Source organism: Pangasianodon hypophthalmus, chromosome 24, assembly GCF_027358585.1.
Source record: "Pangasianodon hypophthalmus isolate fPanHyp1 chromosome 24, fPanHyp1.pri, whole genome shotgun sequence".
Classification (NCBI taxonomy): domain Eukaryota; kingdom Metazoa; phylum Chordata; class Actinopteri; order Siluriformes; family Pangasiidae; genus Pangasianodon; species Pangasianodon hypophthalmus.
The window spans coordinates 11,236,929-11,249,815 of NC_069733.1; the positions used below are offsets into that span (position 1 = coordinate 11,236,929).

Here is a 12,887-nt window from a genome sequence, read left to right on the forward strand (position 1 = left end):
CTCTGTAAGTTGCTGGTCATATACACGGCTAACACTGCATAGTTAGCTAATGAACTAATCAGACGTACACTGTCATGTAAATAACCAATATTCACCATTAGCTAGAATTTGCTGTCTAGCCAGTTATGTTATTTACTGGAATTGATACTAGTCTAACCTGGCATTAGAAAAGAAACCAGGCTAGCTTAGTTAAATCTAGCTAGTTAACTTTCCTCAGCGTGCTTTTTCAGATTAGATGGCGTTCATGCTTTCTAGCGAGGCAAATTCTTTGCTCCACACTGCAGTCTGGTGGATTATCCGTATTCGAATACACACAGATAGCTGTAGCACTGTCTACATTGTGTAGCCTCACAGCAGTTGATAAATTGGCATGAAACTTGATAGTCTTTTTTTTTTTCCATTCCATAAACTTGGTTACTAAACTGCAATAGAGTTTACAGTTATTGGCTGGATGAGAGACAAGAACTTCTAGATTTGTAATGAGTATAGAAGTAAAGAGTAAAACTTTTTTTTTTAGTAGCAGTACATGTATTCAATTTCAGTAACACTCACATAAAGTATAAATACACTAAGTACAGTTACTCAAGTATTTTCCACCCATGCGTCTCTGATCATCCTTCTGCTAAGAAAGGTGTATCCAGGAAATGAGCTCATGTGTTTGTGTGCTGTTGTGTGTCTGTGTGTGGGTGGGTTGATGGATAGGAGTGTGTTTTGCAAAGGAAATGGGCATGTGTCAGCAATTATTCTTGTTAAGTTTTGACACCCATCCTGCTTGCTGTACAGTGGATGATAGGTGCTTCTGAAAGCTACATGGTTATTATGCTTCACTCTAGTCATTAATTTCAAATGCAGAAGACATCACTGTCATGTTGGGTTGGCAAATCCTGCTCTCGTTATATAATGGCTGAGGTGTCGCTCCTCATCTTCATCTCTCAAACTGCGCTCATCTCGGCAAATTGGAATAATCCAGTTAGAGCATGTTCTCCTGTTGACTGCTTCAGTGGTCTATCTTAGGGAACTCGAAAACTCATATTTATAATAATTCTGGTCGCTCTTGAAGGCAGCATAAGAATATGAGGATTTGGTTGTAAGCATTGCATTAGTAACATTCAGGTCAACTAAAACCTTCATAACCCTGTGTGTGTGTCTGTGTGTGTGTGTCTGTGTGTGTGTGTCTGTGTGTGTGTGTCTGTGTGTGTGTGTCTGTGTGTGTGTGTCTGTGTGCGCGTGTATGTGTGTGTTCCGAAGCTGTGGAATGTTGCAGTGTCCACATGGCTGCACACATACACACTTTACACTCTTTGCTTACTTTGCTTCATTTTCTGTTTCCTACTTTCTCCCTTCTCCCCCAGTTCCTCATTCTATGGCCTGATTGTCAACCTATAAGCTATTGTTTAAAGGTTATGAACTCGAATAGCAGTGTAGCTATAATCTAAATCAGAGGAGCACCCCCCACCCCCACCCCTCCCTGCATTACTCAATAAGATTAGCAGAATACACTCCTTTTTGGTTTGGAGCCTGGCTCATTGACGGCAGCATGAAACAAGATTTGGGCAAAATAGTGACTGTTAAAGGAGATTTGGCATTGTTTTCTCCCCAGTAGTTCTTTCGAACATGGCAAATCCTGTCATTTCTGTGAAACTCTGTTGTTTGATGCTCTGGAGCTGTGTGTAATATCTTCTATCAGCTAATCTTTATACTGTGAATAGTGTAAATAGTAGTGGAGTGTTAGAATTGGAGGTACAGAATGAAAATAAGTAAATTGTTAAGCCTTTAAATACTTTGGAAAAAAAGATATACTCTACTCTGCTCTTTATTGCTTACTGTAAGTTTTGTGATTCGTTTCCCTGTTTCCCAGAGTCTTTGAGTAGCCATATTATCGCTTTTCCAAAGCAATGTGTATACAGGAAATATAACCATGATACAGGAAATACCATTACCCTCCAATATTTTGAGAATATCATCTTAACATCCTCATCATGGTCATTGTTTTCTGTCCAGGATGAAGAAGACTCATTCGTGATGAAAGCCATCATCCATGCCATCAACGATGACAACGTGCCGGGTCTGAAGCACCTCTTAGGTTCTCTGACAAGCTATGACATCAACCAGCCCAATAAGGTGAGACCTCCGAACAAAGGAAGCAAAAAAAGAGCAGGAAGATGAGCAAACTGAGTAGAATCCTGTTCCGGAGTATCTGCTTGGCTTCATTCCAAATAGAGCAGCAGCCAAGGCGAGCTCGATTGACCAGCCGATAAGCTTCTCGTTTACACTTGTTATGACATCTGAGTCACCACGCAGTTTTCATGTCGTCTTTTAAGAGCAACGCTGATATTCAGTGTGTCTCAGTACGAGAACACTTCTTGAACTCTGTCGTACCCGGTTTAATTTTCAGCGCAGTCTTGATTGGGTTGTAATTGTAATGTATTAGGAGGTTTGAACAGAGTTGAACTGTAACTTGGTGTTAATCATTATCTGATTAATCACGACTTGGCAGTGTGTGTGTGTTGATGTCAGGGATACAGTGGGTGTGAGTGCTTAGGTTGAATGAGCTTTAAAAAAAAGTCTGCTTGTTCTATAGTGAAGAAAAATCTTTTTTTTTTTTTTTTTTTTTAATATATATATTTTTCAAACCTGCATTAGCCTGTTGCATTTGTTGTTGTTATTTGTGTTGGAACATTCACACACTGTTCATGTTATTAATAGCAGATTGGAGCCTCTATCAAGGTTGGACATATCGTTAGACAAATAACAAAGAGATTTTGTGTCTCAGCTATTAGCTGTTTATTTGTTCTTGCCTGGACACATTGCCTAAGGTGCAATATGGTTGTTAGTAAAGCAATCTATAATTAATTAATTTGTGTTCATGGATCAGGAACATGCAGGTTTGTGTAAACTGACAAAACAGAGCAAAATAATGCACAGTCTAAAGCTGTTACGTAACACATCTACGAGAACATGCACAATACGTCAGCTCACAGTTAAACATATAGAAAGAAAGTAAGGACACTAGACTCAAATAATGTGTTTAATGTGCAAACACCAAATCGCTGGCCAGTGACTTACTGTTGAGGTCACAAACAGGATCAGAAGTTAGTCCTTTGTTAGAAGAGGATAATATAGACTATATAGACTGCATTTCACGATTTTGCAGAATGCAATTTCTGGCAATAAAATGATAGTTTGCACTTTTTTTAGTCTTGCCATCACCATGCAGTTCCAGCATTAACATTTGTTTATATAAGTGACTTGTTTTTCTTTCCCATGTTCAGGTATGTTAATAGCTCATCCCCATAACACAGGCCAGTAAACACTTTACTCAAGGCTAGTTTTCATATCGCTCTATGGCATCTGCGTGCACTCTTCATGACAACTCATATACAGCTATATAAATATTTATAAAGCTTTATTTCATTATTCTGATATGTTTGAAGTTGAGAGAAGGTTGTTATTATACTTTTATTATTTATTTTTATTTTATTATTTTATTGTTATTATACTTTTATACAACTGACTTTGAAGTTTAATTACTTATGGTATGGTGATGACGAACATGACAAAATGACGAAATGGCCATGCTTATGGTATCGTGATGACGAAAATATATATTACTCTGTCATCATGGCGTCATGATTGTTCCAGTTAAGAAGTACATTTTATCAGGTAACGGTGTTACACATCAGGTTTTTATACGCTGAAGTTGTTACCACCAAATTCAGGAGACACTGTAGAAAATCTTTTGGAATTACTTGTTCGATTGTTCATAATTAAACCTTAAGTCATGTCACATCATAACTATTATGTGAGATTGAGATATCAGAAGTGCAATATCATCATAACTCGGACTCAGGTGTTATGTCAGATTGATAAAAGCACTCTTTGTCAGATAAGGCGTTTTGAAATAAGCCATAATAAAGTTTATTAATAAGCAATAATGTTTATGTAGCTTTATGTCAGTTGTCCTGCAGAATTCATGTTGGTGTTATAACCACTACCCTTAGTAAAATGTTATTTGTAGGTCTGATGTCTGAATCTTTAGGGATAGCGCTAAAGTAGTAATGTAGTGTGTATATACTTACTGCACTTTGTTCTTTAAGTGCGTATTAAAATGGTCAGGTTTTGGTCTGCAATAGAGGTATCTAGTGTTTATAGCTGTATTGCACTCCCTCTCCGTGTTATGACAATCATCTATTCAGTACTCAGGATTTTCCCATTGTTCTGTTTGATATAAATTATCCACAATATTCTGTGTAATGGGAAAGTTATTTGAAGAAGCATTTACTATGACATCAGTTTATCTGTCACATGCACAGTGTGCAGCTTAAAATTTCAACAAACCGGCTTCTTTCTCTCTGGTTGAGATACTTCAGAAGGGATTGTGTTTGTCTTTAAGGAGAAAGAAAGAGATAAGAGGGGGCGGCGAGGAAACTCTAATCTATCCACCAGAGTGAGAAGCGAGGCTTGCTGTTGATTGCCTTGCTTGGAGCTGTCCAGTTGTGTGTGTATGTGTGTGTGTGTGTGTGCGTGTGCGCACACTCTAAAGAGCATTCCCACGGCTAATGCATTTATGCATGCCAAAGTATCACCTCCAGTCACATATAAACAGCTGTAATCATGGGCATCAGCGAGAGCCTTTAAGCAATCGCATTTAAGCCGAGTTCAGCAGAAAGCCTGCTTTCCACAATTAAAACCGCAAAGCAAACATGGCAGAATAATTAAGGCTCATTTGAATGACAACGTTCTAAGACTGACTCTGCTTAATTAGAGACAGGGTTGTAATACCTGTCCTGCTATGAGGAACTGCTGGAACTCTGTGTGAGCTTAATTAAGCCATATTGTTTCTCTCTGTCTCTGTATGTGTGCGTCTGTGTGCGTGTGTGCCACAGCATGGAACGCCTCCGCTCCTGATCGCAGCTGGCTGTGGGAACATCCAGATCATAGACGTTTTGATAAGAAAAGGAGCGGAAATCCAAACCCTTGACAAGGTGTGTCCTTATCCCACTGCTTAGTCTCATCAACTGCAGTAAGAATCCAAAACACACTCACTCATCATTCCTTAGCGTATTCTTAATATTAGCTCTCGCTTTCATGGTAAACTTACCTTTGTCTTCGAAAGAACGAATGAATAATTGAAAGATTTTTATTTCTTTAGTTAGTTTTCTTCTAAGTGATTAAATTGGCCAGGTCTATATTGGGAGTAAGTGATGTCCGTTGATTTCGTCAGAATTTATGTAACAGTGCAAAACTATTCACGCTATCGTCAGGAGGTATTTGTACTAGTGCACTAGTGGATAGTTCTACTTCATTTGTTTTTACAAGCTGCAAAAGGAGCAGGAATTGTGTTAATTAGCCTGTGGGTGCAGCTGTGGTGCCATCAAGGTGGTGATAAGCAGTTAAAGTGCAAGTACGGTAAAGCTTCTTTTAAATCAGAAGAGCAATCAGCATGTTTTTACACCATTGCAGTGCTGCTTGCATAATGGTGTATGAAAACTGTACCTCGTTTTGCAGCTTGTAACACACATGCCTTTAGATACATGTACAAAATACACTCTACAGCACGAGTATTGGATAAACTGCCATTGCCAAGTATTATGCCATCTGACAATCCAGCATAATTCTGATTAGCTTTTATCTATAATTAAATCTTTGATTAAATAGTAATTAAGGATTTTATAGTTTAGTATATGGCTAGACACCATCACTGGTAAATGCTTATTAAGAACAGCCATTTGGTGTTAAACAGTTATAATGTTTGAAGAGGCTTTAAACACCAGTTCCTGTGCAAATGAAAAGTGAAGGGCTTTTAGATGCAGCCAGAATAGCCTGGTTTTGCTGTCTCGCAGTCTGGAGCCAACGCTATCTACTATGCAGCTCGACACGGCCATGTGGAGACCTTGAAATTCCTCCATGAAAAGAAGTGCCCTCTGGACATCCAAGATAAGGTGCCTCTCTCTCTCTCTCTCTCTCTCTCTCTCTCTCTCTCGGGCTCATCCACACACGCGCGCACACACACACACACACACACACACACACACACACACACACACACACTGCCATCACTAATAGTCTTCTGGCAGAGGATACATCTGAGATTTTTATTCCCCATCCTTCCATATGTGACACATTTTCACCTTTTCCCACTTTCCCTTTTCGCAGTTTCTATGGTCTCTTTGGACTTTTCGCAGTTTCCATGGTCACTCGCTGGGCTGAGAGCCGCTCACTCTATAAAATAATCGTTGCTCTGTTTACAGAAGCACCTCTCTAGACTCAAGAGCGTGCTCGGGCATACCAAATTGCAGCATGAAGTGCTGTCGAGTTTCTGAAACACAACAAAGAGTCACGCTTTTCAGTGTGTGTTCTTTTATTAGAGATGGAAATTGCAAGTCTGCATGATTCACCGGGCTTAAAGTAAAGTAGCCCCACTAAATGCTCTTATGGCTTTAGTCATGTTAACATATAATGCCACTGCTGGAAAAGACCGCTATTTTGAACATGTGTGATATATGGTGTAAGTCCGACTGGAGTTTACCTTTGCGGTGCAGTTGGAGTAGCTATTTCACACAGCGTATTTTTAAAATGATCAGTGTTTGAGTTGCACTGACTGATGTTAAATTAAAAGGGTCCAAAAGTCTAAATCCACAGTTAATGATCAGTGTGCTAGATTTGTAAAATAAAAAATTAGTAAAGGCGAGTCAAAGATGTTATAATGAAGTCAGTAAAATGATAATACTTAGAGCAGGGCTTGTGTAACCTTTTACAGCCAGGGACCCCTTAACTGTGTGTGTGTGTGTGTGTGTGTGTGTGTGTGTGTGTATATATATATATATATATATATATATATATATATATATATATATATATATATATATATATATATATATATATATATACAGTCAGGTCCATAAATATTGGGACAGTGACACAGTTTTGGTAATTTTGCCTCTGTACACCACCACAGTGGATTTGAAATGAAGCAGTCAAGATGTGACTGAAGCGTAGATTTTCAGCTTTAATTCAAGGGGTTTAACAAAAATATTGCATTAACCGTTTAGGAATTACAGCCATTTTTTACAGAGTTCCTCCATTTTCACAGGCTCAAAAGTAATGGGACAATTGACTGATAAGCAGTTTCATGGCCAGCTGTGGCCTGTTTCCTCCTTATACCATGATAAATTAAGGAGATAAAAGGTCTGGAGCTGATTCCAAGTGTTGAATTTGCATTTGGTAGCTGTTCATGGGAACTCTCAATATGCCGTCCAAAGAGGTGTTGATGCAAGTGAAGGAGGCCATCATTAGGCTGAAAAACCAAAACAGACCTATCAGAGAGATAGCAGAAACTTTAGGAGGGCCAAATCAACAGTTTGGTACATTCTTAAAAAGAAGGAATGCACTGGCGAGCTCAGCAACACCAAAAGGCCTGGGAGACCACAGAAAACAACTAAAGTGGATGATTGCAGAATTCTTTTCTTATTGAAGAACAACCCCTTCACAACATCTAGCCAAGTCAGGAACACTCTGGAGGAGGTAGGCCTATCATTGTCAAAGTCTACAATCAAGAGCCACCTTCATGAATGTAAATACAGACGGTTTACCTCAAGATGCAAACCGCTGGTAACACTCAAGAACACAAAGGCCAGATTAGACTTTGCTAAAAAACCTCTAAAAAAAAAAGCCTGACCAGTTCTGATGCAAGATTAACTTGTACCAGAATGATGGGAAGAGAAAAGTATGGAGAAGGAAAGGAAGGGCTCATGATCCAAAGCATACCACATCATCCGTCAAACATGTGGAGGCAGTGTTACGGCATGGGCATGTTTGGCTGCCAATGGAACTGGGTCACTGGGGTTTATTGATAATGTGACTGTTGATAGAAGTAGCAGGATGAATTCGGAAGTGTACAGAGCTATACTTTCTGCTCAGATTCAGTCAAATGCTGCAAAACTGATAGGACAGCGCTTCACAGTACAGATGGATAACAACCCAAAACATACTGTGAAAGCAGCCCAAGAGCTTGGAAATTAAATGTTCTTAAATGGCCGAGTCAGTCACCTGACCTCAACTCAACTGAGCTGCTTTTCACTTACTGAAGACAAATCTGAAGGCAGAATGACCCACAAACAAGCAGCAACTGAAGAGGGCTGCAGTAAAGACCTGGCAAATCATCTCAAGGGAGGAAACTCAGCATTTGGTGATGTCCATGGGGTCCAGACTTCAGGTAGTCATTGACTGCAAAGGATTTACCTCCAAGTAATAAAAATAATCCTAATATTTATGATTATATTAGTTTGTCCCATTACTTTTGAGCCTGTGAAAATGGAGGAACTCTGTAAAAAATGGCTGTAATTCCTAAACGGTTAATGCAATATTTTTGTTAAACCCCTTGAATTAAATCTGAAAGTCTACGCTTCAGTCACATCTTGACTGCTTCATTTCAAATCCACTGTGGTGGTGTACAGAGGCAAAATTACCAAAACTGTGTCACTGTCCCAATATTTATGGACCTGACTGTGTATATATATATATATATATATATATATATATATATATATATATATATATATATATATATATATATATATATATATATATATAAAAGAACATAAATGAATAAAAATATTGGGCCCCCTCAGCACAGATTTATTTTATGAACATAATCTAGCTGTTCAGATAATAGACTTGTTATTTATGTGCGCAATAAAAATGGAACTATTCATTGGGGCCATATAGCCTTGTGTTCGTGAACTTTCCATTTGCAGAACATATTTTTATTAATATTGTCTTTAGATTCAAGTCTAATTTATCTAGTTATTTGTAAGACTACTTGTTTTTGAGTAATTAAGGTTTGGATTGATTGGCTAATAACTATATGAATTCAATACATAATACATAGTAATAATACTAACTAAATAAAAACTAAAAAAAAAATTACAGACCCCCAGCTATGCTTCACAGATGCCACTTTGAGAAACATGGACATAGAGGACCATACTAATGGAATCAGCATCAAGTGTTGGGGATTAAGATATGACAACATGACACGTTACCATTTCAACTAAGTATTTATTACAGTTTAAAGCAGCTGATGAAAAAAATAAGGCGAGTTATATGAGGATATTTTGATAGAATTCTGTTTCATAAGAGGATTTCTCAAATGAAATGATTTGTCTCGGTTTCAAATAATGTACTCTAGAAAGATTAGAATTAACGGAGTAAAGCTATAATGAGATTTTGCAAAATGCTGCAATAAAGATGATGAAATAGTGGACTCCAACTTTGTAACCCATCGTATAAAAAAAAAAACAGGAACAGATTACGATTCGAAAATATATGATTCAGGTGTTTTATATCAAATTACCCATTAAATAATAATTATTATTATTACAGTTACTTTAAAGCTGCAATTAAGGCCTTCATGAATCATATAAAGTATAATAATGATGCACATTTTACTGATTGATGTTCAAAATTATATGCTGGATTTTCTTGTCGTGGATTTCTCAGATAGCTCACTGAGCCATATCATATTAAACCATTAGCTTTCCAGTAAGCATATTATGAATCTTACAGTTTCCTTTTTTCCTTTGTGCTGCAGTCAGGGGAGACGGCTCTGCACGTGGCCTCTCGATATGGCAACATGGATGTAGTTCAGTATCTTTGCAGTATTCACGCCAACCCTGACCTGACAGACCGGGTGAGTAACACCAGAGAAACAGGAAAGTACAGAATACTTCACTTAAAAACAGGAATAATGTCCTACACACAGTATTACTCTATTAAAAATGGAAGTCCAAAGAAAATTCAGTTTACATTAAAATACTACAATTAGGCTATACTGTAGTGACAAAAAGTTGGAGGTTATTTTATAGGTAATGCTTGTAGGATGGTGCCTTGCATAAGTATTCACCCCCCTTGAACTTTACCTCATTTACTACATGGAACTTAATTTGGAAATGTGTTCAAAATTAGAAGGAATGAGTTAGAGTATAAATATAATATAAGTACAGTACAGGAATAGAAGTACAGTAATGAAGAATTTGTCACCATTCCTGTGTTAGTTCTGTAACAGGAATGGCTTTTCAAGCAGAGTTTCATTCTTCTGTATTACATTACTTGTTGGATTTTGGGGAGGGGGGGTTAATTATGACATTCTGCATTTTCTGTGGTAATTTCCATGAAAGCACAAGTCTAATACTAGCAGTTCTTGCAGAATTAGCTGCAAATGTCATTCACTAACTTGATAATTATGCTCAAACAGCTTTGCTAAAGCTGAAAGCACAGATTGATTTAGCACTCCGTAGCAATAGCACGCAGATTTAGCTAATCTTGTTTGTGCTTCATTTCACTTGGCATACCTTCCAGTAGTGACTTCAGCACACAAATAACAGCTGTTCTTACCCAAGATTTCAGGATGATATGAACAGAGACATGAAAGCAAGATTTTCAATTTCATATACAGATTTAAAGCAAGAAGTACTGTTAAATCTGTTGTGTCAAAATGCCATGAACTCAGTATCTTGTTATGAGGTACTCTCTAGCCATTTAAAATTGTTGATTATAATATCAACATTGATTATATTATAATCATTTTTGGAGGAAGCATTCTATTATGGAAAAGAATAAAGTTCCCAGTATTTAAAGCTCTTCTACTGGTTCTTTGCCCTTTCAGTATACGACTAACACATTCATTTCTCTTTGTCCTGCAGGAGCAGGAGACTCCTCTGCACTGTGCTGCATGGCACGGGTACTCGGCAGTGGCACGGGCCCTATGTCAAGCTGGCTGTGATGTTAATGCCCGTAACCGTGAGGGTGAGAGCCCACTGCTCACAGCCTCGGCCCGTGGCTTCCGTGACATTGTGGAGTGTTTGCTGGAGCATGGAGCTGACATGGACTCCACTGATAAGGTACACGCGCACACACCCACACACACACTGGATAAGCAATAGTGAAAATGAGTGCTGTCTAAATCAATAACAGAAACTGAGATCAGACCTCTTATGAGATATATACTAGGTATATGAGCATTTGCTGTGTACTAGGGCAGCTCCTATATACCAGCACTTTTATGCCATTAGAATATATGAATTATTCACTCTCAACAACACTACTAAAAAAGTGATATGGATTTTAAACAGTACAACATTAAAGACTTTAAACTTTTGTCTAATTATATTGCTAATGTCTAAAAAGAATTTGGTCCATGGAGTTTAAACTTTATATCACATTGTATAGGAAAATGGGCTCCTAGGATTGCAGGGTTCCTTAATTTCCTCTGAAGAAATTAAGCATCTATAGATTGGAGACATGTTTGTACAGTAGCTACACATTTGGCTTTGGATTTGGAAATGTCTCTCTGACAATTTTCTTCTATTAGCAAGTTCTTTATTTTGCATGTGCATGTGTGCTACAGGACAACCACATCGCACTGCACCTGGCCGTACGGAGGTGTCAGATCGAGGTGGTAAAGTGCCTCCTCAGCCACCACTGCTATGTGGACCACCAGGATCGCCATGGAAACACACCACTGCACATTGCCTGCAAGGATGGCAGCCTGCCATTGGTGGCGCTGCTCTGTGCTGCTAAAGCCAATTTGGACATTCCAAATAAAGTGAGTAAAGTGGAAACTGGTTCAACAACAGCAGCACGCATATGCAAAGTGACCCTTTACTCAGGAATAATTCAAAGATCCAAGAGCATGCCATTCCCTCAGTAATCATCAGACATTAGGTGGTTATGAAGTGCACACAAAATGGTATATAAACATATAAATTTTTTTTTAAATAAACAGTCTTCTTTTCAGTTGTTATGTTCATTTAAAGACTAGTTTTAGTTACAAGTAAAGGAACTATTCTCAGATTAGTTACTGCACATTAATATGCATACATTATCAGATCTGATTCGATATAATATACAGTATTTGAGTCATTTTTTTTTATAACAGTAGCTCTGACAGTAGTAACTACTATAATTCAAATCACAAGTTTATGTTAATGCATTCATTCTACTACAATGTTTCTGTAATAACAGCTTTGACAGGGACTTTTATGGCAGACGATCCATGTAAGTGGATTGTTGATATTATGAGATTTTCTGTGAGGAGATGTTTAGTTATCATTTTTGGAAGGAGTCTCCAGTGTCAGTGCTTTTTAACAGTCAGAGGTAAAGCTGTAACTTTAAGTTTTCCGCCATGGGAAAGTCTTCTTTGTGCTTTGCGGTTTCTCAGTAACACTACAACCTGCATTTTTTTTGTCTTATTTTTTTGTCTCAAGGGAGAGAAAAAGAGAGGCTGGTGAAGGAACAACTTTTTATAGCTGCTACTACATAAGTGACAGGATCTAACTTGTTTCGCAGACATGCACAATATAATATCTATATAATATTTTTTTTGTTGGGATGCTTTATTACTATTTGTGTAAAGTGCAGATATTTATTCATAATATACAGTAGATACAGTATGTTTCCATCGCTTGTCCCTAATAGACAGCGTAGGTGATGAGGGTTGAGGGTTTACCTTCATGGTTGCCTTTGCCAAACTTTTAAAACACATTATATTAGCATTTATTTAAATAACTTGCCAGGATCATTGCAAGACTTTTAATACATGGACTAATATTCCACATTTTGTCCACAGGCATTTATCTTACTTGAGGGTTTGATGGAATGTTATACTAAATAATTAGATTTCCACTTCCTTTGTTTCATGTCTGTCCCTGCTTCCTTCCTTTGTGTTTTAGTTTTCTGCAAGATTTCAACCATTGCATGATTTAAAACCATTTGTTAGAGCTATGATCTGTTGAACAAATGTACTTTTTGTTCTTTTGTCCTGAGTTTATTAGAAACAGCACTTCCATTAGCCAGCAGGCAGAAGATAGATGGTGGCTCTCATTCAA

At 37.8% G+C, this 12,887-nt stretch overlaps 1 protein-coding gene across 1 annotated transcript in view; it reads left to right on the forward strand.

The window, feature by feature from the left end:
* The window catches only part of dapk1 (death-associated protein kinase 1), a 70,665-nt gene that overhangs the window by 40,322 nt on the left and 17,456 nt on the right, over positions 1–12,887 (forward strand). The window contains exons 12-17 of the mRNA XM_026931274.3: positions 2,002–2,121; positions 4,887–4,985; positions 5,844–5,942; positions 9,593–9,691; positions 10,704–10,901; positions 11,408–11,605. Of these exons, the coding sequence (XP_026787075.1) occupies positions 2,002–2,121; positions 4,887–4,985; positions 5,844–5,942; positions 9,593–9,691; positions 10,704–10,901; positions 11,408–11,605 (813 nt within the window). The remainder of the gene's footprint in view (positions 1–2,001; positions 2,122–4,886; positions 4,986–5,843; positions 5,943–9,592; positions 9,692–10,703; positions 10,902–11,407; positions 11,606–12,887) is intronic.